Source organism: Thamnophis elegans, chromosome 13 (assembly GCF_009769535.1).
Source record: "Thamnophis elegans isolate rThaEle1 chromosome 13, rThaEle1.pri, whole genome shotgun sequence".
NCBI lineage: Eukaryota > Metazoa > Chordata > Lepidosauria > Squamata > Colubridae > Thamnophis > Thamnophis elegans.
Window position 1 is genome coordinate 22366559 of NC_045553.1, and position 23930 is coordinate 22390488.

General features: G+C 45.1%; 1 protein-coding gene and 1 long non-coding RNA gene across 3 annotated transcripts in view; both read left to right on the plus strand.

The window, feature by feature from the left end:
• The window catches only part of GPAT4 (glycerol-3-phosphate acyltransferase 4), a 47863-nt gene extending 40824 nt beyond the window's left edge, over positions 1-7039 (plus strand). For both annotated transcript variants that reach the window (XM_032229477.1, XM_032229478.1), the window contains exons 7-13: positions 898-991; positions 3265-3380; positions 3545-3600; positions 4343-4428; positions 5528-5656; positions 5747-5826; positions 6394-7039. In XM_032229477.1, coding sequence (XP_032085368.1) covers positions 898-991; positions 3265-3380; positions 3545-3600; positions 4343-4428; positions 5528-5656; positions 5747-5826; positions 6394-6502 — 670 coding nt within the window. In that variant the 3' untranslated portion in view covers positions 6503-7039. The remainder of the gene's footprint in view (positions 1-897; positions 992-3264; positions 3381-3544; positions 3601-4342; positions 4429-5527; positions 5657-5746; positions 5827-6393) is intronic.
• Positions 7040-18192: 11153 nt separating this feature from the next.
• On the plus strand, positions 18193-18731 carry LOC116516565. Its single transcript, XR_004256374.1, has 3 exons — positions 18193-18277; positions 18498-18571; positions 18701-18731. It is a non-coding gene; the product is annotated as an uncharacterized LOC116516565 (long non-coding RNA).
• Positions 18732-23930: the final 5199 nt, after the last annotated feature.

Consider the following 23930-nt stretch of genomic DNA (forward strand, 5'->3'; position numbering starts at 1 on the left):
CATTTTATAGATGATCATACTTACAGTTGAAAACCATCTCTGTTTTAATACAGACATTCATAATCTTTTTTCCCCTCATTCCTGTATAATATATAAGCATTCTAAACATTTAGCAAGTGTTCGCTTATTTGTTCATTTGCTTGTTTATTTATTTGATGTTTATCTCAATTGTATTATTCTATAAGTAACTCAAGGGGGTGAATACACTTCTCCTCCTATTTTCCCCACCATGGCAGTCTTCTGTAGTGGGTTGGGCTGAGAGAGAGTGGCCCAAAATTACCCAGCCAGCTTTTTATTACTGAATGCTATAGCTGAGATGGTAGGCTTAACATTTGTGAATGAAGTCCGTTATTCTGTCAAAAAAAAAAAAAAAATCCCAGAAGGATGGCTGGATAGGATTTCTATTGCTTGAGGGATACATTTTCCTCATCAATAGCAAAAAAATTGAAGAAAGGTTGCTAAAAACCATGGAGAATGAAATGCAGATTATACTTCTGGTATAATTTACCTAGGCAATTGTTCATTTATGGAGCTTTTGGGGGGTGGCACAGTATTTTGGGGTTCTCAGAATAAGTTTGGAGGGTTGTGTGTGTTTGAAGCATCTACTGCCCTGGTCTGTGGGGCACGGCCTGGAGCAGAGGTGGGGGACTAGGGCCCCTTTATGACTTGTGGGCTTCAACTCCCAGAATTCATGAGCCCGCCTGGCTCAGGAATTTTGGGAGCTGAAGTCCACAAGTCATAAAAGGGTAATAGTTCCCCACCTCTGACCTCTTGTCCATTAGGAGTGGGGAACGGGGAGTGAAGGATGCATGCAGATAAGCTGTCTGCCTTACTATTGAGTCAGTTGAGCATCTGCTTCAGTTTTTCATGTAATCTCTTTTTCCTTCATAATCTTAGGGAAAATAGGCCCCGCAATGGAGGAATCTGTGTGGCTAATCATACATCTCCGATTGATGTCATCATTCTGGCCAGCGATGGCTACTATGCAATGGTAAGGACATCAAGTTAGTTCATTAGTTTCCACCAATGGGTGGAAACTAATCAAGGAGAGAAGCAACTTAGAACTAAGAAGAAAATTCCTGACAGAACAGAACAATTAATCAGTGGAACAACTTGCCTCCAGAAGTTGTGAATGCTCCAACACTGGACGTTTTTAAGAAGACGTTGGATAACCATTTGTCTGAAGTAGTGTAGGGTTTCCTGCCTAAGCAAGGGGTTGGACTAGAAGACCTCCAAGGTCCCTTCCAACTCTGCTCTTGTATTGTAAGTCTTCATGTGTGGGTGGGGTTGTATGTGTTGGACCTCGTCCCAGTTCATCTTTCCTTTACAAATTCCCAGTTGGAGCAGAATAAATCCCATTATATCATCATCTTCATTTAACGACCCCATAACCCCTTGCAGGGTAGAGTCTGGGCAAATGAATGCCGCAAGCAGGGTGTTTTAATGGCCGGATGCCCTTCCTGTCGCCAATGCGGAGTTTTGTTCATCAGATATATTCTCAAATGTGCCCAGAGAGAGAAATAACTGCCTCTACCTAGGAGGCGTCAGCCAACGGAGCCACTCTCCCACTCTCTGTTGGCTGTTCGTCTTCCATTTCAGAGTCAGGGCATGACACAACCTGAGGATGCTAAACAGATCTCTAATTGTCTGCTGGAGAAAGTCAGGCTTTGGTATAGTGCGTTGTGGTCATCTACCAGCACATTCCTTGAAACCAGCAATTATTTTCCTCCATCACTGCAGTGCCCTGCATCTTTGGACAATAGGAGGGGGGAGAGCCCAGTAGAGTTCCCAGTTCCCCAATATATATCATGCTCCATAATATTGAAACCCAAAGGTGCTTTTTCAAGAGGCAACTGGACTTTATGGTTTTTCTTTGAAGACGTTTGGCTTCTCATCCAAGAAGCTGCTGCTTCTTTTTTTCAATAAAGTTTTTTTTTTATACATCTTGTTGCGTGAATGGTTTGATTCCTGTGTGTCATGCAGTTCAATACCAATAAACATAACAGTATATTATTCCTACTAATTACATTTCATTTTCATTTTTTAGTTTTACTAACACGTAATTTCTAGGATCATCCTTCACTTCTAAACCTTCTCATAGTTCTGCCATGTGTTGTATCATCTCTTTTTGCTACTTTCCCCCTCTTATTTCTATCTCTATTTTAGCCCCCCCTTTTCCCCCTTCCCCTATCATTCTAATATTCAGAGACGTGATCCATCCTTTTTTCGTTATTCAATATTTCAATATGCACTTCTAGCATCAATCATGATCTTTCAAGCATTTATCAAATTACTTAATGCTAGCTTTTCACTGTTAATCACATGTTTCTGCATATTTAATGATACCCTTATGCAAATTCTGTTTATCTAATTGACAAACTATTTTTCAGCCTAAGAAGCTTCTTCAGCTTCTTCAGTTGCCTCTTGAAAAAAGCACCTTTGGGACAACCATGGATGACTGAGACTCTCCATAGACGTCATATTTAGACATTTCGTAGGACGGTGTGTCTGGTGAGCAATTAGGTAGAGGGATAGAGAGACAGAAATAGAGAGAGAAAGAAATACAGTAGATAGGTAGGGAGAGAGGGAGAGTAGGTAAGCAGGAAGATGTTTCCTGGTGTATTTATCCATGTGATGGAGAAGGAAATCGCTGACAATCTGCAGCACCTAAGACTTTGTTTCTGCTGGCACAGCACTTGATCAATGTAATTCTCATCAATCAGTTAAAGAGCTTTCCAAAGGGGGAAAAAAAGTTTTGCACTCTGCAAACCTCCTGAAAATGGGGCCGTTCCCCCCCCCCAAAAAAAAGGCATGAATAGCCTTGGGGGGGAGCTTGCAGAGTGCTCCTGGGGAGGGCAAAAATGAGCCAAAAACGGCCCATTTTTTGCAAAAACGGGCCTGTTTTTGTCAAAAAAATTGCATGCATAACCTTATGGAGGCTTATAGAGTGCTGCCGGGGGTGGGGGGCAAAAACGGCCTGTTTTTCGCGCATTTCTGTCCTCCCCAGCCCCCAGGAGCTCTCTGAAAGCCTCTTAAAAGCTATGCACGGCCATTTTGGTAAAGGGGACGGGGCTTCGGGGGGCAAAAAATGCTGTATTTGGTGTATAAGATGCACCTAGATTTTCAGCCTCTTTTTTGAGGAAAAAAGGTGTGTCTTATACTCTGAAAAATACGGTAAACTATTCTGAATTAAACTTATTTGGGGCCAGCTACCTTCTAATACTGCTGCGGGAAGTGACCTCTGACCTCTTCTTCTTTCCTCAGGTGGGCCAAATCCATGGCGGTCTCATGGGCGTCATTCAGAGAGCCATGGTGAAGGCTTGTCCTCACGTCTGGTTTGAGCGTTCTGAGGTCAAAGATCGCCATCTAGTGGCTAGACGGTACGTAGCTCATGACTTGCTCCCTTGGTAGAGTGAAGTGGAGCCGAGTCCTACCGGATCACATGTAGGTGGCCAAGAATTCAGTCCCCAATCACTGACCTCTGTTTCTGGAGCAACCAAGGACATTTCCTAAGAATCTCTTCTCTTTCTGTGTCTTCCTTTAGGTTATCGGAACACGCTAATGACAAAAGTAAACTGCCCATCCTTATTTTCCCGGAAGGTAAGCCCCAGATTGAGAGAGATGAATGAGTCTGTTACTTAGATGGATGACAAAAGAGGGCAACAACTCCCATTTTCCTGTTCTGAACTGAAAACAACTATTTGGAATGAGCAATGTGTAAATTAAAAGTTTGTTCTTTTGTAAATTTGTCCATTTCTGCACACTCTTAACACTTGTCTAACACTGGACAAAGTTACAAAAGAAATAAAAGAAAAGGAGGAAAAAGAATATTTTATGGTATGGAATAAGTGGTAAAAACAGCTAGAGGACAGGTGTAAAGCTTAAGGAAAGACTAAATGAAGAAGACACAGGAGTTAAGAATTAACAATGTATAGGTAGAGATGAACAAACCTGCATAAATGGAATGAAGGATTGTAAGTTAAGGAATGTATATAATAGTAAATAAGGGGGGAGAAGTACATTTAAAATGGATGTATACCAAGGTGGAAATGTTGTACAGAAGGAAATTGCAAAAAAAAGTCTTAAAAAATTAAAAAAACTTTAAAAATTAATTTTTTAATAAAAATATTTTAAATAAATAATAAAAAGAGTTTGTTCTGTTTCCAAATAAACGTATGAGGCTGCTTTCTGCGTGCCAGTCTAAATAACATGAGTGTCAATTAGATTAATTGGGTCAGCAACCCAGGAGCTTCTTGGTTTGAGGTCTTACCTGTCCTTAACGTGACATTATTTCCACTATGAGAAAGTCTCATGGAAGATATTCTTTCATTCCTCTTAATAGGCACGTGTATAAACAACACTTCAGTGATGATGTTTAAGAAAGGGAGTTTTGAGATTGATGCTACAGTTTATCCTGTTGCCATCAAGGTAAGCTTTGTTGCTGCTTAGCAGCAAACACATTGGGGGGGAAAAAGTAAGGTTCTATATTTAGGCAGGAAAAACAAAATGCACAGGTACAATATAGGTGGTACCTTGTTCAATAGCAGTAACTGTGGGAGGGATCTTGGAGTGCAGGAGATGCCAAAAAAGCCAACACATTCCTAGGCTGCATCAACAGAGGGATAGAATCAAAATCACGTGAAGTGTTAATACCACTTTATAATGCCTTGGTAAGGACACACTTGGAATACTGCATTCAGTTTTGTTCGCCATGATATAAAAAAGATGTGGAGACTCTAGAAAGAGTGCAGAGAAGAGCAACAAAGATGATTAGGGGACTGGAGGCTAAAACATATGAAGAATGGTTGCAGGAATTGGGTATGTCTAGTTTAATTAAAAGAAGGACTAGGGGTGGCATGATAGCAGTGTCCAATATCTCAGGGGCTTCCCCAAAGAAGAGGGAGTCAAACTATTCTCCAAAGCACCTGAAGGCAGGACAAGAAGCAATGGATGGAAACTAATCAAGGAGAGAAGCAACCTAGAACTAAGGAGAAACTTCCTAACAGTGAGGACAATCAACCAGTGGAGCGACTTGCCTCCAGAAATTGTGGATGCTCCATCACTGGAGGCTTTCAAGAAGAGATTGGACAACCATTTGTCTGGAATAGTCTAGGGCAGGGGTGTCAAACTTGTTTTCATTGAAGGTCACATCAGGGTTGTGTTTGATCTTGTGGGGAGGGGGAGGGGGCATGGCCAGGGTGGGCCTAGCCATCTTGACATCCTGCAGCCCTCCTGGGGGCTGTTGTGCTGGCAGAGGTACTGTGGGCTGATCCTTCGCTGTTTCCAGGGCAGCCCCATGGACAGATCTAAGCAGATGCAGCCCACGGACCTTGAGTTTGACACCCCTGGTCTAGGGTTTCCTGGGGCTGGCCTAGAAGTTCTCCCAGGTCCCTTCCAACTTTGTTATCCTGTTATGCTATATTTGCAGGTGTCTGTTCTTATATTCTGGGTGAATCTTCTCATCATCTTGCCTTTCTCTCCCACCCACTTCCTCCCTCCCTCTCTCTCTTTATTTTTTTGTCTTCAGTATGACCCCCAATTTGGAGATGCCTTTTTTAACAGCAGCAAATACGGCATGGTGAACTACCTGCTCAGGATGATGACTAGCTGGGCAATTGTCTGCAGCGTCTGGTACCTGCCTCCAATGACCAGAGATGTGAGTTAACTGGAGCCGGGCATCTGCTGAGATTTTTCTGCGGATTCTTTCTGAAAACAACTGACCTCTCTTGGCTGTCTTCCTTTTCAGCCTACTGAAGATGCTGTACAGTTTGCCAACCGGGTAAAATCTGCCATTGCTAGACAGGGAGGCCTGGTGGATCTCTTATGGTAAGCCATCCAGACTGATTGATTGGAGGTGGGGACAAAGGGAAGGAGATAAGTGTAAGAGCCACGGTTGCAGGCTACTTCTGCTGGCTGCCGGCTGCCAGCTGTTCGGCAGTTCAATTCTCACCAGTTCAAGGTTTGACTCAGCCTTCCATCCTTCTGAGGTGGATAAAATGAGGACCCAGATTGTTGGGGCAAGAGGCTGACTCTGTAAACCTCTTAGAGAGGGCTGGAAAGCACTGTGAAGCGGTATACAAGTCTTAAGAGTGAGTTATTGCTATTTTCCTTCCTTCCTTACCTTTCTTTGAAGATGTTTCACTTCTCAGCCAAGAAGCTTCTTCAGATGATTTGGATGGTGGGGAATGGATATAAATGAGAAGCGAAACACCTTCAAAGAAAAACCACAAACTGAAAAAAGCATCTTTAGGACAACATGACCTGGAGTACTGAGCATCTCCATAGACATAAAAATCCTGTTCTTTATGCTCCCCAAACACCGGTTTCCTAGATGACCTACTCAGGCCCAAAGTGACCGTTCCTTCTCCAACAGGTGTCTTTCTTTTCCCACAGGGATGGGGGCTTAAAGAGGGAAAAGGTGAAGGACACCTTCAAGGAGGAGCAGCAGAAGCTGTACAGCAAGATGATCGTGGGGAATCACGAGGACCGAAGCCGCTCCTGAGCTCCCCGAGATGGGAGTGGGGGGAATCTGTTACAGCACTGATTACCTAAGAAGAATTCCAGGTCTCAGGATGCCTAGATGACCTGCAGCAGCAACCACTTTTCAAGCTCGAGGGGGGGGGGGTTGTTCCTAATTCACTAGCTCCCCCCCCCTCCCGTTCCCGTGGTGCTGCTGCCTTGTGCCCAAAGGGAAAGAGACCTTGTCCTAATTTCTCCAGCTCAGACCCAGCAGTGGCAACGGAGGGACTTTGGCCACCACTGGCAAAATGCAGTGCTGGTCATCTTTTGCAGGAACCGGCTGAAGTCCACCTGTGTCCCCAGAGGAGTGTTGCGGGAGGAGGGGGGGTTGGCAGGACCTCTGCTGCCACCGAGAGATCCCCTCCCACCACTTCCTGTAAGGAGCGCTTCCAAGGATGGGCCGACGCCTCCTTTCACCTTCTGCCCTCGCTCCCCCTCTCAAGAAAAAAACAGAACAGCTGAATGCGGCTGCCGCATGGGTCCCCTCTGCATTTTGTATTAAATGATGTTGAAGGAGGCAGTCCGGTATTGAGTCGTGTTCTCTTGGCCTTGACTGCATTGTTGCTCTTTGGGTGTTAAAAGGGGAAGAGGCTCCCTGTTGTGGCCCACCAGCCATCAGCAGAGCTGGCAGCAGATTCAGAGAGTGAGGAAATTGGGGAGGAACCTGGGCCAGTCCTGGAGTCTGGGGAAGGCTCGGACGAGGGCTCTGTGTTGGAGGCAGAGAGGGGACCAGAGCCATCTGACAGTTATCAGCTGCCTTCGGAGTCAGACATCAGTGAGGCAGCTGAACACTTGGAGCCTGTTCCCAGTGTGCGCATACAGATTTGCCAGACGAAGGGAAGAGCTAAAGAACATGGGTCAACTTGGGAGTAAGGCCACAGGTGGACGATGGATGGCCCCTCCCAGAGGGAATAAAAGAGGAGCGAAAGGGGAGTGGAGTTTGCAGGAATTAACCATTAGTTCATTCCTGCATTCTTGCCAAGTATGGCAGCATCTGAAAGATATCAGCCTGGCCACTCCAAACCTGAGAAAGGTCGGTAATTGTGAACTACCTTGAAAGGCTGTGGGAGAGAAAAGACTTTGATGGAGAGGAATTCATTGTCAATGAAATAAAGTTTATCGGGACAAGGATTCGTCTTCGTGCTGCTGGGGAAGCCTAGGTCAGGACCCTCCCTTAGAAATGAGTCTTTTAAGAGTTTGAACCTCCCCCTTTGCTGCCCTGCATTAATTCCTTTCCTTTTGGCATAATTGGAAGGAAAAGGCTGGGTACGGGGTGTCCTTGAAAAATCGAGGGTAAGGAATTGATAAATTTGGCGTGCGATCCGGTGACTCCCTGCGGGAGACCGATTTGACCCCTAAAGGACTTGGTCCTTTGGAAACTTGGCCTGCTATCAGCAGATTCTGCAAATAACTCTGGGCTGAATTACACAGGCTTCACACTCCCCCCTGCCGTCCCTTCCAGTCCTGAAGTCCATTCCTGAACTTCCGGTTTGCCATAGGCCTGTTTCTTTGCGCTCTAGAGGCTTCAGGGAAGCTCCTCTGGGGGGAGGCGGGGAGGCTGTTTTTGCCCTCCCCAGGCTCCTATAAAGCCTCTGGAGCCTGAGGAGGGCGAAAAAAGCATGCAAAAGATGGGTTGCGCCTGTCATGCATGCGGGGGGTTGTGCATTGCATTATGGGTGCAGCACGCCCACACACGCCCCCCTTCCGCTCCCCCCGCTTATGGCATGTGAGCTGAAAAAGGTTTGCCATCGCTGCCCTAGATGGTAATCTCATTAGTCTTGCATGCAGAATCATCTCCGCTCAAATTAGAAATCCATTTCATCCTTCAAACACGAAACTAGATACATTATCTACAAATAAATAGATAAATATGTATCTTGTGGGACGGTACATGTGTGTGTGTGTGTGTGTACCGGTATATATACACACAAATTATGAAAACACTCAAAAGCATTGCACAGAAGCATCTCCTTTTGAATTGTTAAAGCAGCTGCATCCTTTGAACAACTTAACGGATGTGGATAATCTCAAGTACCTCAACATGAATAATGGATACCCAGATTTGGTATTTTTAAAGTGTGTGAAAAGACTCCTATGGAATGTTCTCTTTAAACATAAAGGTAAAGGTTCCCCTCACACATATATGCTAGTCGTTTCTGACTCTAGGTGGCAGTGCTGATCTCCGTTACAAAGCCAAAGAGCCAGTGCTGTCCAAAGATGTTTTCGTGGTCATATGGCCAGCATGACTCAACACCAAGGTGCACAGAACGCTGTGACCTTCCCACCAAAGGTGGTCCCTATTGTTCTTGCATTTTTACATGCTTTCGAATTGCTAGGTTGGCAGAAGCTGGGGCAACTAATGGGAGCTCCCTCCGTTAACGCAGCACTAGGGATTCAAACTGCTGACGTTTCTGATCAAGCTCAGCGTCTTAGCCACTAAGCCACCGTGTCCCTTAATTCCCCTGCAATTCCCCTTACTGCAAAGCCGGCATGATAACTGAAGCTCCTCTTCATCAGAGGTGACGAGAGTTGTTCTCAAACTTTAGGAAGGACCCATCTGGACCGTAAGACGTTCATGGTGAAGAAAAGACTTGCCTCCTTGACTCGCTCAGCCCTTCCTTCTTTCCATTGGAAGAATTCACTCGCATCTTGCATTTTCCAAGGAGGACTTTCTTCAGCTTGGATCGGCCTTCTTAGATCCATCACCTCTTACCACATGCCGCCACCCAAGATTCTGTGTCAGGGGTTGCGTTCTTTTGAGGCAGGCAAAGGTGAGAATGTGGGACGTCCTTAGATCACTGTGGGAACGGTGGGTCCCTCAACAGCCAAGCAAAAGAAGCTCCTCCCCCCCCCTTGGACAGGTGTGGGTTCCCAACGTTTTCTAACTTCCTGGAAGGGAAAGAGCAACGGGCAATGATCCTTCTAGGGAGCAGCCGTGTGTGTGTGTATGTGTGTGTGTGTGTACACAACCCTGAACTTTGAGCAGCTTTGATAAAAGAGATTGTTCTTTCAGAACACGCAGCTCCTTCGCTGCTCCTGTGCCTGTCACCTTGGTGTCTCTTGACCTGTGAATTAAGAACTAGTGCCAAGTCTATAGCAATTATTCTATCGCTTCTCTGTTTGATCTGGGAGAATGAGTTTTTCTAAAGGTGTTTCAAAGCTAGGAGAATTCTGGGTAGGCGTAGACTTTGTGCAACATGGCTGAGGTGTGTGTGTGTGTGTGCATGCATGTGTGTGTGTGTAAAGGTCGTGTCTCCCTTGCCAGTCTTCATTACAGAATCCTTTCGGAAGAGTTTCCTTGGGTATTTTTTGAGCTTGGTGGTTTTTCTTCCAGATGTTTCATTTCCCAAACTAAGTTAAAAAAAATTCCAAGTTCAGAAAGCCCCCAAGGGACTTCATTTCAACCCTGAGCTACAGAAGATCACCTCCTGGGGTACAATCCTTTCTCCAATGGTTTGTCTTCGCACATTTCCTTCAAACCTCCTTCCAGGTGGTGGATTTCTCTATAGTAATACTAGCATCACCACTAACGGGAGATCCTGCCATTGTGGTATTATGGAATAAGAATCTCTTTGTTTTCCTGGAAAAACTATGAAGAAATTAACCACCTAGGTCAGTGTTTGCACATCTTTTTGGCACCGTGTGCTGAAACTGGAGCGGGCGCATGCTGGAAACTTTGAGAGCGGCTGCACATGCACGCGCCTGGAAGATGATCAGTTTCTGGCATGTGCATGCACACTGGCCATCTTGTCTTCTGGTTTCTGGCACACATGCACACACTAACAACTGGCTGGTGTGCATGCGCATGCCAGAAACAGGAAGATCATCTTCCCAACACACATATGCGCACCGGATGGCTCCTCTTCCAGATTCTGGCGCTCCTGCACATGTGAAGACCAGCTGGCCAGTGCGACGAAACCCAGTGAAGCAACAGGTGGTGACTCGTGTGCCCGGAGAGATTGTGTGCCACTTCCGGCACCAGTGCCATAAGTTTGCCAACATGGACCTAAGTTCTCTGCCCACAAATTGGGTGAAGAATTGCTTCAGTTCTGGTTGTGAATCACTTTTGAAGATGGAACAGCACCAGTTAATGTTTGAAACAAAGGCCTCTTTGCTTCACCCATTGAGTGCATGGCCAGCCTCTCAGGCAGTGGTGAAATTCAATTTTTTATACTACCAGTTCTGTGGCTTGGTGGGCGTGCCAGGGGAAGGATACTGTAAAATTCCCATCCCCCCTCCAGAGGAAGGATACTGCAAAGCCTCTATTCCCTCCCCACTCCAGGGGAAGGATACTCCAAAATCCCCATTCCCACCCCACTCCAGGGGAAGGATACTGCAAAATCCCCATTCCCTCCCCACTCCAGGGGAAGGATACTGCAAAATCCCCATTCCCTCCCCACTCCAGGGGAAGGATACTGCAAAATCCCCATTCCCTCCCCACTCCAGGGGAAGGATACTGCAAAATCCCCATTCCCACCCCACTCCAGGGGAAGGATACTGCAAAATCCCCATTCCCTCCCCACTCCAGGGGAAGGATACCGTAATATCTCCATTCCCACCCCACTCTGGGGCCAGCCCGAGGTGGTATTTACCAGGTCTCCGAATTAATCAAAATTTCCACTACCGGTTCTCCAGAACCTGCTGAATTTCACCCCTGCTCTTGGGTCGCTGATAAAGGAGAAATGTTGAGGTACAATTCCATAAGAGAGGAAATCTCTTAGTATGCAGATTCCTTTTCTAATATCTCAGTAGCCAAAGGATCCTCAAAACAAACCCTCTTATAATTATAAGTCCGTTTGATGCACGCAGCCAAGGGTTTTTGCAAGAAATCAACACCCCATTTTTAATACTTACATTTTAACACAGGTAGCAATAACATGACAATGGAAATAGTCAGCAATGACTAGGGGAGTTGTTTCCTTCCCAGATATATGAGGAGTGAAACATTTCTCAGATTTCCTTTGGGTGGGAAGTTGCTAAGATGTCCAAATTGAATCTGTACATGTGTGTGGGTGTTTGTGGGCCACTGCAAGGGGTTCATAGAGGCTACCTTAGCTGTCACACCTTTCCTGGGTGAGGCAGCTGAGTCCAGCAGTCACCAACTGGTGGTCCACAAGAAAAGTTTGGTGGTCTGCAAAAACATCATTTGCATTTTTTATATTGCACTAAATCAGGGGTCCTTAAACTATGCCCCCTGGGACGGATACGTGCAATGAACGCTTGTGTTGTTGCAGAGACTCTCCCCCTTCGGGGTCTTTTTGTGTGGGTCAGAGGGGGCAGAAATTCCAACTGCTTCAGCCTCCTGGTGTGGGGCTTGGGCGAAGGCTGGAGGGAAGCGCTACTGATGGCTAAGAGAGGATGGGCCTGTTCCAGTGGGACAGCATCATGGCCTGGACCTGGCTGACCATCTCAGCCCAGTGAGCCTCCAGGCACTGGTACCTCACCTTGCACTCCCGCAGGTCTTCTCTCTGCTTGGAAAGCCTATGCTCGTAGTCCTCAGTGAGGTGCTTCTTCTCACCCTCTTTCTCGGTCAGATTAAGGTGACCAGACGTCCCGCTTTTGGCGGGACACCCCCGCTTTCCAATGCATTTTCCCCCGTCCCGCACGCTTTTTTAAAAAGCACGCTTTTTTTGGCGTTCGCAGCTCCCGCCCATTAGCTGCTAGCTTGCTGGGCTGGCTCATCGTTCTGTTCTCTATCCTACCAGATGAGCCAGCCCAGCAAGCTAGCAGCTGATGGGCGGGAGCGGCGAGCGCCAAAAAAAGCGTGCTTTTAGCCTTTACCTCCTACAAATTTAAGCCAGCCCAGCCTGCCGCTCACTGATTGGATTGGCCTGGACTCCAGCCAATCAGTGAGCTGGCTGGGATGGGAAATTTTCAGCACGCCTGCGCGAGTCTCCATTTCCTTTCGCCAAAAGACGACAGAGGTTGCAGCTGCGCTGACTGGTGAGTAATCTAATTCTAATCGAATTTTCCGCTCGCCGCGGCAGGAGAAAAGGGTGGGGGCAGCTGCAGCCGCTCGCAGAGAAGTTCCTCTCGCTTCCGGGGCTCCCGCCGCCCGGCAGAAGCCCCTGAAGCACGTGGAAGTTCTCTGCGGGCGGCTGCAGCTGCCCCCACCTCTCCTCCTGCCTCTTCGTGAATGGGATCGCCGCCTCCGAGAGCGTGGGGGCAGCTGCAGCCGCCCGCAGAGCAGAAGCCCCTGAAGCGAAGCACGTGGAAGTTCTCTGCGGGTGGCTGCAGCTGCCCCCACGCTCTCGGAGGTGGCGATCCCATTCACGAAGAGGCAGGAGGAGAGGTGGGGAACGCGGAGTCGGTTCGTGAATCAAAATGGATCGCCGCGGCAGGAGGAGAGGTTGGGGCGCTGCCAGCCGCCCGCAGACAACTTCCTCTCGCTTCCGGGGCTCCCGCCGCACGGCAGAAGCCCCTGAACTGCTTGGAAGTTGTCTGCGGGCGGCTGGCAGCGCCCCAACCTCTCCTCCTGGAGGAGAAGAAAGTGGTAAGGAGAGGAGGATGGAAAGGAGAGAAAGAGGGGGAGAGAGGGTAGAAAGGGGAAGATGAAGAGCAGGAGTAGGAGAAAGGTAAGGGAAGAAGGAAGGGGAAGGAGAAGAGGAAGGAGGAAAGTAGAGAAGGGAGGGAGGGAGAAAGGAAAGGGAAAGGAAAGGAGGATGGAAGGGAGAGAAAAGGAAGGAGAGAGGGTAGGAAGGGAAAGAGGAAGAGCAGGAGCAAAGGAGAGGTAAGGGAAGAAGGAAGGAGAAGGAGAGGAGGAAGGAAGAAAGTAGAGAAGGGAGAGAGGGTGAAAAGAAAGAGGTAAGGAGAGGAGGATGGAAAGGAGAGAAAGAGGAGGAGAGAGGGTAGGAAGTGGATGAGGAAGAGCAGGAGTAGGAGAAAGGTACAGGAAGAAGGAAGGGAAAGAAGAGCAGGAAGGAATAAAGTAGAGAAGGGAGGAAGGGTGAAAAGAAAGGGAAAATAAGGTGGTGTTATAACAGGAGGAAGGGATGGTAAACAAAGCAACCCAAACTGTATATTATAACCTATTAAATGAAATAATAAATGTATAAGAATGATAAATGTTAAAACACTTGTAACCAAATGACATGCTATATGTGATGATGGGTTTTTTCTTTTTGTTTTGTTTTGTTTTTATTGTTGTGGGTATGTGTCCTCTATGTAACAAAAATAAAAATAAAAAAAGTTGATAGGCAAGAGGAAGGAGGAAGGAAGGAAAAAAGAAAAAGAGGGAGAGAGGAAAGAAGAAAAGATGGAACTAGAAAGGAAAGAAGGGAGGGAGGGAGGAAAGGGGAAGACAGGGAAAGAGCAGAAAGACAGAGAAGGTGAAGGTAGATAGGCAGAAGGAAGGAAGAAGGAAGAAATAGGAAAGGAGGGAAGGAGGAAGGAACAGAAGCGAAGAAATGGAAAGAGCAGAAAGACAGAGAAGGTAGATAGGCAAAAGAAATGAAGCTGAAAGAATGGAAGGAGGAAGGAAGAGAAAAAAGGAGGAAGGGAGTGAGTGAGGAAAGAAGAGGATGGAAGGAGGGAGGAAGGAAGGAAGAGAGGGAAAGAGCAGAAGACAGATAAGGTGAAGGTAGATAAGCAAGAGGAATGAAGGAAGAAGTGAGGAGTCTCGAGGAGGGGGAAAACATTTAGTGACCAAAGTTACAATGGCATTGAAAAAAGTGACTGATGACCATTTTTCACACTTAGCGATCGTTACGACCATTTTTCACACTTAGTGACCGTTGCAGCATCCTCATGGTCACGTGATCCAAATTTTGTTTGGCAACAGATTCATATTTATGCTGGTTTCAGTGTCCTGGGGTGACCTTTTGACAAAAAAAATTTTTTTAATCAAGCCCCTCCCCCCCCCGGGTCAAGGGCGTCCCTCTTTTCCAATCTGAAAATCTGGTCACCTTACTCTAGCTAACACCACAATATTTGGGCTACAAGCCCTGCAGGCGGAAGTTGACTCTTTAGCTGGAATTTGAACTCAACATAGATTAGTTTTGGATTACTTGTTAAGCAGATTACTTGTTGTGTTTGGTTGAATGCTATCTGTTGTCATTATTTGAACCAGTCCAGAGAAATTGAAACCAGTGTGGAAAAATTGCATGATATCGTTCAAACAGTTAGACAAACATATAAGGCCTCGGACTCCTGGTGGGATTGGCTGACCTCTTGGCTACCTAATTTTAGCTGGTTGGGAAATGCTGCCAAGACCATTATAACCCTTGTTGCTTTGCTGGTACTGTTGTGTTGCTGTATTCAATGTGTACCCTCTTTATTAACTATGTGTAAGAATATACTCTCTAGCTTAGCTCCACAGAAGAAAATTCACATTGTCAACCACATGGAGTTACATGAACAGTCAACCCCTTTCATGGGGAAAGATCCCTTCCGCATGCCCAGCGACGAAGAGGGAGACGCTGCCTTTTAAAAAACAAAAACAGAGGAGATGTTGGAATCCATTCCGGGTGTGTGCAGGACAGTTTTGTCTGTCTGAAACACACACACACAGGGATGCAAAAACATCGCATCAGAAACATCTTTCCAGCCTAACGGTCAGGACTCACTATGCAGCCTCATGTAACATGAACTATGTGAGCAAGCTACTCCCACACCTGCCCCCTCCCCCCTCCCTATGCCATGCTATGATTTTCTATTGGTTTATTTGTAGAATGCTGTGACCTTTTCATTAGTTTACTTGTACCATGTGTGATTATATATGCCTTTTGATACGCTCCTTTTGATGACGCTGTCACTAACTTTTCTAATAAAAGACATCTCCAAGTACATTTGGGGCCGGCTCATCCCAAGGAATTCTGCCTGGTGTTTTCCTTTTGATTAGGCGAAGATACATGAGCAGCCCTCCAGTGTGGCAACAACGCCGCATCCTGGGGTCATATAATCACCTTTTGACAAAGTCAAATGGGGAAACCAGATTCACTTATGTTACTAACTTACCACTTAAGTTATTCACTTAAGAACTATGGCAAGAAAGGTGGTATAGTGACCAAAGTTACAATGGCATTGAAAAAAGTGATTATTGACCATTTTTCAAACCTAGCGATCATTTTCACACTTAGCGACCATTGCAGCATCCTCATGGTCATGGGATCAAAATTTGATGTTTGGCAACAGATTCGTATTTATGATGGTTTCAGTGTTCTGGGGTCATATAACCACCTTTTGACAAAGTCAAATGGGGAAACCAGATTCACTTATGTTACTAACTTATCAGCTGCAGTTATTCTCTTAAGAACTGTGGCAAAAAAGGTGGTATAGTGACCAAAGTTACAGTGGCATTGAAAAAAGTAACTGATGCCCATTTTTCACACCTAGCAATCATTTTCACACTTAGCGACCATTGCAGCATCTTCATGGTCACGTGATCAAAATTTTGATGTTTGGCAACAGATTCGTATTTATGATGGTTTCAGTGTTCTGGGGTCATACAATCAGATTCACTTATGTTACTAACTTATCTGCTGCAGTTATTCACTTAAGAACTGTGGCAAGAAAGGTAGTATAGTGACCAAAGTTACAATGGCATTGAAAAAAGTGACTGATGACCATTTTTCGTGCTTAGCGACCATTTTCACACTTAGCGACCGTTGCAGCATCCTCATGGTCACGCGATCAAAATTTGATGTTTGGCAACAGATTTGTATTTATGATGGTCTCAGTGTCCGGGGGTCATTTTAATCGCCTTTTGACAAAGTCAAATGGGGAAACCAGATTCACTTATGTTACTAACTTATCAGCTGCAGTTATTCACTTAAGAACTGTGGCAAGAAAGGTGGTATAGTGACCAAAGTTACAATGGCATTGAAAAAAGTGACTGATGACCATTTTTCACACTTAGCGACCATTTTCACACTTAGCGACCATTGCAGCATCCTCATGGTCACGGGATCAAAATTTTGATGTTTGGCAATAGATTCATATTTATGATGGTTTCAGTGTTCTGGGGTCATACAATCGGATTCACTTATGTTCTCTTAAGAACTGTGGTAAGAAAGGTGGCATAGTGGCCAAAGTTACAATGGCATTGAAAAAAGTGACTGATGACCATTTTTCACACTTAGCGACCGTTGCAGCATCGTCATGGTCATGGGATCAAAATTTGATGTTTGGCAACAGATTCGTATTTATGATGGTTTCAGTGTCCTGGGGTCATTTTAATTCCCTTTTGACAAAGTCAAATGGGGAAACCAGATTCACATATGTTACTAACTTATCAGCTGCAGTTATTCACTTAAGAACTGTGGCAAGAAAGGTGGTATAGTGGCCAAAGTTACAATGGCATTGAAAAAAGTGACTGATGACCATTTTTCACACTTAGCGACCATTTTCACACTTAGCGACCGTTGCAGCATCCTCACAGTGCGAACCATTAAGCAGTGGAACAGTTTGTTTCCAAGACTTGTTTATGCTCCATTCTTGAAATTTTCAGGAAAAGATTGGGCAATCATTTGCCTGAGATGGTAGGAAGAGCCCTTCCTTGGGCAAGGAGTCGGACTAAAAGTCGCTTCTGCCCTAGGATGCCATGATTCCCTCCGTGCTTTGTGCCACAATGATGGTGCTTCTCTGTTGTTCATGAACCAACAACTTCCCACATGAAACATATAGGCTAAAAGGCCACAAAGGGAATCAGCCACTGGCCACTCCTAGACCCAGGTGAGCTGCCCTCCTTGGGTGGGTATAGAATATGGCCATTGTTTACTTGGTTGCTGGGGGAACTAGATTGCCAGTTTCCCTGAAAAGCCACTAGCCAGTGCCCAGCTGCCCATTCTCCCTTTGTGCAGTGACGGACGTGCAGCTAGTTGGTCATGGCTCTTAGAAGGCTCTTCAGAGTAAGTGTGGCCATCTCAGCTGTCAAGAAACTGGCAGCGGGGGAGAAAGTCATACTTCTCAACTCTTCTGACTAATTGACAGCTATTTCTCTTCTCTTCACAGAATATCCGGAAAAGGTGTTCGCACCTTTTCTGTTGTCTGAAGAGCAACGTTGAAGACCTTCCTGTGCCTCCTGACAGGTACCACCCCCTTTTCCTTAAACCCTGGGCATGGTGGGGCACCATTGATGGACTGGAGAGTCTGTAAGAGCCTCTCCCCAAATGGCTTTCTGTCCAGAAGGGGTTTCAGGGCAAAAAGATGGGCAGGGTGACTGGTTAGACTGAGAAGGGGGATGTTAGATGGATGTTTTTTTTATATTTTTATTTTTATTTTTCATTACATAGACAACAATGGGAAAAGGGGAAGGAATGGGAAAAGGGGGGGGAGACCCCATCATCACATACAATATGTCATTTAATCACAGGTGCATCCCTACTAAATTTATACATCCCATATCTCTCTGTTGTATATTTAATAAACATCACAATAAGCTAGGGTTTAAAAAAGAAAAAAAAGGGGGGGGGAGGGGGGAAAGCCAAAAGGACAAAGAGGACAAAAAGGACAAAAAAGTCCAAAAAAGAAAAAAGAAAAAAAAAAAAGAGATTCTATGTTGTAGAATGAAAATGAGGCCTTTAGTTATATTAGATGGAATATCTGAGACGGTAAATATTATTTGAAGATGCAGATGTTAAAACAACTATAACCAAACGACATGCTGCATGGGATGATGGTTCTTTTTTTTCTTCTTCTAGTTGGATGTTTTTTGACATGTTACCTTATTTTGGCCAGGACGGCACAGGAACTGGAAGACCAGCGGGGAGAATGGGAGACACATCATGTGTCTGATGGCGGCACATCTTCCTCTCCTGGGGTAAGGGCGCTTCTGCATGAACGCCAGTTCATGCTTCAAAACCGGGTGGGGGAAGGGAGGAATACCCACTTGGGGGGAACCTGGCCAGCCCACATTATCAGCCACATTTCCCATGGTCTGCTGTCTCTTTGCCCTCTATAATGCAGCCCTTCTTCCTGGGGAAGATAAACATGCAGAGGACTTTTAATTTATTCCTTCAATAAACAATTGTTTCTTGCAGGTTGTGATGGGTGGTCCTGCCACCACCCGGAGTCCCAGGAAGGAAGATGTCAGGCCAGCTCTCATTTCACTGAGGTAAGTTCTCAGCTGAGGGATTCTGAAGCCCCCAAGAGAAGGGCTAGAAGATAGATTGGCAGAGGGCAGGCATCTCTACCCTCTGCCTCTACCTCTGCTAACAAAAGAATGACTTTGATCTCTCCCCAGAAATGAGAGCTGTTTGAAGTGGACGCCACGGCTACCTACAATTTGGGAGACCTGCACTGAATCGGTAAGGCCAGACCAGCTCCTCCCCATGGTAGTGGCAGAAGCTCTGACTCTGTGCATTGGTTAAAATGCCAAGAGACAGAATATTTGCATTCTTATTGCAGGACCTATTGGAAGAATATCATCCGATGGGGACGGCTCGGAGCCCAGTGCAGGAGGGAAGTGGTGACTGCCTTTCAGGGTAGGTATCACTTCGGAGGGTGAAACACTTGCAGTGGGGAGGCATCTCAGGGGAATCCCACTGGAAGGCCAAGTCCTTTGGCAGGCCAGCCGGAAGGGCTCCTAGAGCTTCCACATGACCACTCTTACAAAAGGTCCTAGGGCTTCTTTTGATCTTTGGCCCTTTTGTTTTCTCCCCCAGAGAGGAAAGGCAGGAGCACCACAGGCCGTGGCTGTCCACCATTTTGGAGACCTCCACTGAGTTGGTAAGAACTGGACAATTCCTCCCCAAATAAAAAGAAGACGCCCTGTCTCTGTGGATTTCTTAATATGCTAACAGACAAAATATTGATATTTTGATTCCAGGAACCACAGGACCAACCAGTGGAGGAGGAGCTCTCTCCTGGGCAGGACCCCTCTTCTCCAGAGGTAAGAAAGTTTTGGCAATGGGGCCGATGGTTAGGGTTAGGGTTAGGGCTATGCCACGACTCCTGATGGGAGTGGGAGAAATTTCTAAGCTTAAAGCTTGCAAAGGCTTTCTTGCTGTTGGCCCCTAGGGCCTGAATGCACCCTATCTTCTAGCAATATTATTGGGATGCAGAAAGCTTAGGATTTAGCCTCCATATTGTTATTTGCAGGATTCGCTGACCATCCTGTTGGGCTCCAGGACCAGCAGCCTCTGTGAGATGGATTCCCTTGCTGACCTCCTGGAGGAGGAATCTGAGGATAGCTGGGACCAGGATGCAGAGGCCAGCTCCTCTTCCAGTCCATGGGTAAGAAAGACAAAGTGTTTTCAGTTGGGTAGGGATAGAGTCCTCTAGTCAGTTCTCCTAACCTGAGGGAACTGTGCTGGAGTGCTCTGGGCAGTGGAGCAAGGGGACACCCGGCCCTTGGGACAAGGTACTTAGTCTAACTACACTATATGCACCCAAGCTCTGGTATGACTGGTTCCTTTGCTGCAAAGCATCAGGGACCAGTGTTCTAAATGGGAAATGTGATCCCTATTCAATAGCCCCTTTTTAAAGGAATTCTGAGTTTCGTTTCTCTCATTGCTTAAGAGGAATCATTGTTGTTCACAGGATTCTCCAGAGGAAGACACTCTGGAGGATCTCAGCAGCCTGGAAGAGGACATCCTGGACTCCCTGGACCGCCTTCTAAAATAAGAAGAGGTATGAGCCCCACAGATGGGAAGATGTCCAATATGCTACCTGGGAAGAGCGGAGGGCAAGTACAAGTAGCTCAAAAGAGCAACATGGTATTAATAATAGTCTTTGATTTCTCCCCCAGATGCTTCCTCAGATTTCCCTCCAGAGGTCAGCTTGGAGGAGGAGGAACCAGCCCAGGCACCTCGGGAGGTGAGTTGGTCAATGGTCCCAAGCAAGAGTGATTTGGCTGAAACAACAGCTGCCACATGGCAGCCCTGAGGCTTCAGGTGGGGAAAGCAGGCAGCTGCCAGCTTGCTAGTGAGGAGGAGGAGGAATTGCTTCCTAGATCCCTCCTAATTCTGTTATTCTCTGCCTACAGGATGCCTTCAATAATGGAGCTGGAGGGATGGACTTCCGGGGAGGGACTTGCCATCGGCAGCAGCTTAACTGAGCCGCTCCCAGATTCCTGGTTCGTTATCTAGTTAAAACCTCACTGGATATCTCAATCTTCAGGCAAGAAGTTTGCAGAGAGAGACACAGCTGGTAAGAATTCTCTTTGAAGCTCGCAGTTTTTTTTTTCTGGCTGCGAACGGAGGGGGGAGATACCAAAGCTGAGTCATCCTCCAGCCAGAAGTCTCGGCTGTATTTACGGCACAAGGCGAAGGAACCCCCCTTAGGACAAGCTTTGAAACTATTTTATATGAAACTTACACAAGCAGAGCCCATATCTGAGAACTTTATCTGCTTTTTTTAGGAAAAATCCTAGCTTCAGCGTCATAAGTCTCCTTTGTGTATTTGTTTCCAAGATGGCGTTTTTCCAGCTTTCGTACTTGCAATGATGGCATATTTTTAATTCCTTGGCAGCTTTTCACGATTAATTAGCTCCACTCCTTTGAAGATTCTCCCTTATCTAATTTTCAAAGACTCTTTGTTGATATAGAGACATTCCAAACGGGGTTTCTCTTTGTTTTTTTTGTCTTGCTGAACTGTTTTGGTTTAATGCCAGTTTTTTGAAATCCTCCGTAAAACTCTCTGTAAAAAGGGAGGAACTTCTCCTTTTTCTCCAAACGGCATAGTGGACTAGCAAAATTAGAATAAGTGCTTAAAGCAAAGATATAATGGCATCAAAATCGATTTCTGCGAAATTACCTCCTAGATCCACGTCTCCCATACCTGGCACAAAGTTGCAGCCCCCACCCTCTATGCCCCCTAGTGGTGATGTACCAACGAAAGAATTTTTTTGGGAAATGTTCAGAGAATCCAGAGAACAGAATTTAGAAGTGTTTAGAGAGTTCAGAGATGAAATAAGGAATTAGATGAAAGTCTTATATGATAAATTTGATGCTAAGGTCACCAAAATGAATGATGATATGATGGGAATTGTAAATGTAATGACAGAATATATTTCTGGAATGGAAGACAACTTAGAGATTCTCAATGAAGCTAAAACTAACTTGACATCTAAAACTGAAGTGGTGGAACAAAAAGTTGAAAATGCTGAAAAACAAATTATTATGATACAGTATAAGCAGATGGAGCTTGCATTAAGAGTCAGGGGGCTGCGTGAAGAGAAACAGGAGAACTTAAAGCAAATGTTTTCTGAGGCTTTTGACTGTCTGGTGGGAAGACCGGGATCCAATTTTGATTGGCAGATTGACAAAATTTTTCGCGTTAATTCTTGGGCGGCAAAGCAAAGGCAACTCCCCCGAGATGTGGTAATATACTTTGTTACAAGAGAATTTAGAAACATGATATTACAAGAGTCCTATAATACCAAGCTTCAAATTGGCGGACAGGATCTGATTGTTTTGAAAGAAATACCACCTCAAATGCTAAGAGCCAGAAGAGATTATGCTTTTCTGGTGGAAGAGCTTAGAAAGCGTCAGATACAGTACAGATGGGATGCCATAGTTACATTTGACAAGCAAAGATATCGTCTCAACTCTGTATGGAAAGCTCGAGATTTCTATCATAAGATTCTGAAGGTGGGACACCCTGAACCTTCCGGATATGGAGAAAAACCACAAGACGGACAAGATAAACAGCAAACCATACAACGATCAGATAAAATGTACCATCTCCCCCTCCCGGAAGGGCAAGGGGTCAGGGAAAAAAGACCTGACCGTATGACCACCAGACAAACAGAAAAACAAGCTACAATGCAACAATCTCAACAATCGTCAGCCATTGATCAAGGAGCTACAGCAACAAGCTTAGAAGCTGTGGGAGGAGCCAGATCAAAGGCGAGACAGGCCTTGCGGGAGGCTCTAAAAAAGCTTCAGGCAACCAAAAATGACAACTAAGATTTTGACATGGAATGTTAATGGACTGAACTCTCCACAGAAAAGAAAGAAAATATTTCATTATCTCAAACAGTTTAAGAATGACATAATTTGTTTGCAAGAAACTCATATCAAATCAACTGATCAAAAATATTTGTTTAACCCCAAACTTGGTCAACATTTTGCGACCTCAGCCACGGAAAAGAAAAACGGCATAGTAGTATACTTAAGAAAAGACATTAAAGCTGAGCTAATTGAAGCAGATCCCTTTGGAAGATATATTGCATTAGATTTAATCTTAGAAGGGAAAAAGACATTACTTTTGGGAATTTATGCTCCTAATCAACAACAAGATGGATTTTATAGAAATCTCCATGCTAAATTAGTACAGTGGGACTTCAAGTCTTGTATACTATTGGGTGACTGGAATGGCGTGATTGACACCAAAAGAGATAAGAAGACATCTCGCCTGAACACCAAACTCCGAGCTAAGTTACCCAAATCCTTTTTCGACATGATGGACGACTTCGAATTGCGAGATGTTTGGCGTGAAAGGCATGCAGAAGAATATGACTTTACCTTCTTTTCCGACAGACATCAATCTCTTTCAAGGATTGATTTTATACTAATTACTAACGATTTACTTTCTAGGGTGAAGAAGACAAAGATTATGGCGAGAGTTCTTTCGGATCATAACCCAGTTTGGATGGAATTGGGAAGGGTAGTCCAGGCAAGAAGGTCTTGGAGGATGAATGAAAATTTATTTAGATATGAAAAGTATATTAATGATTGTAAAAAATTGTTATCTGAATATTTTGTTCTTAACATGAATAAGGGTACATCTATGGAATATGTATGGGATGCAAGCAAAGCGTATATGAGAGGAGTACTAATGAACATAAAGAAAATACATAGATACAAACAAGGGCAAAAACGAAAAGAATTAGAAGAGGAAATTAAAGGGAAAGAGTCAGAATTAACATTGAACCCAGGTGACATAAAGACTAAGGAAGCAATTTCTATATTAAAATCCCAATTTGATATGCTGATCTCTGACCAGGTAGCCACCAGTTTATTATATGCTAAACACAATACTTTCTGCAACGCAAATAAACCCGGTAGGTGGTTGGCTTATCAGATTAGGAAAAAAAGGAAAGCTCGAAATGTATCCAAATTGTGCTATAGAGGGAAGGAAGTGTTTCAACAGGAAGAGATTCAAAAGGCATTTCGAGAATTTTTTACAGAGTTGTACAAAGGGGACAAAATTAGGGACGTAGACATAGATAAATACTTAGATAAAGAGAAAATCCCCCTAGTTAGAGAAGAACATAAGCTGAACCAACCAATAACCTCTGGGGAAATTCTGCAGGCAATCAAACAATTAAAGTTAGGGAAAGCACCAGGTACAGATGGTTTAACAGCTGTTTATTATAAAAACCTACAGTTAGAAATGGTAGAACCTCTCAGAGAATTATTTAATAAAATTCAATCGGAAGGGAAAGTGCCCCCTTCTTGGAAGACAGTGTTCATATCGTTGATACCCAAAGAAGATCAAGATCTTACTCAGCCAAAAAATTATAGACC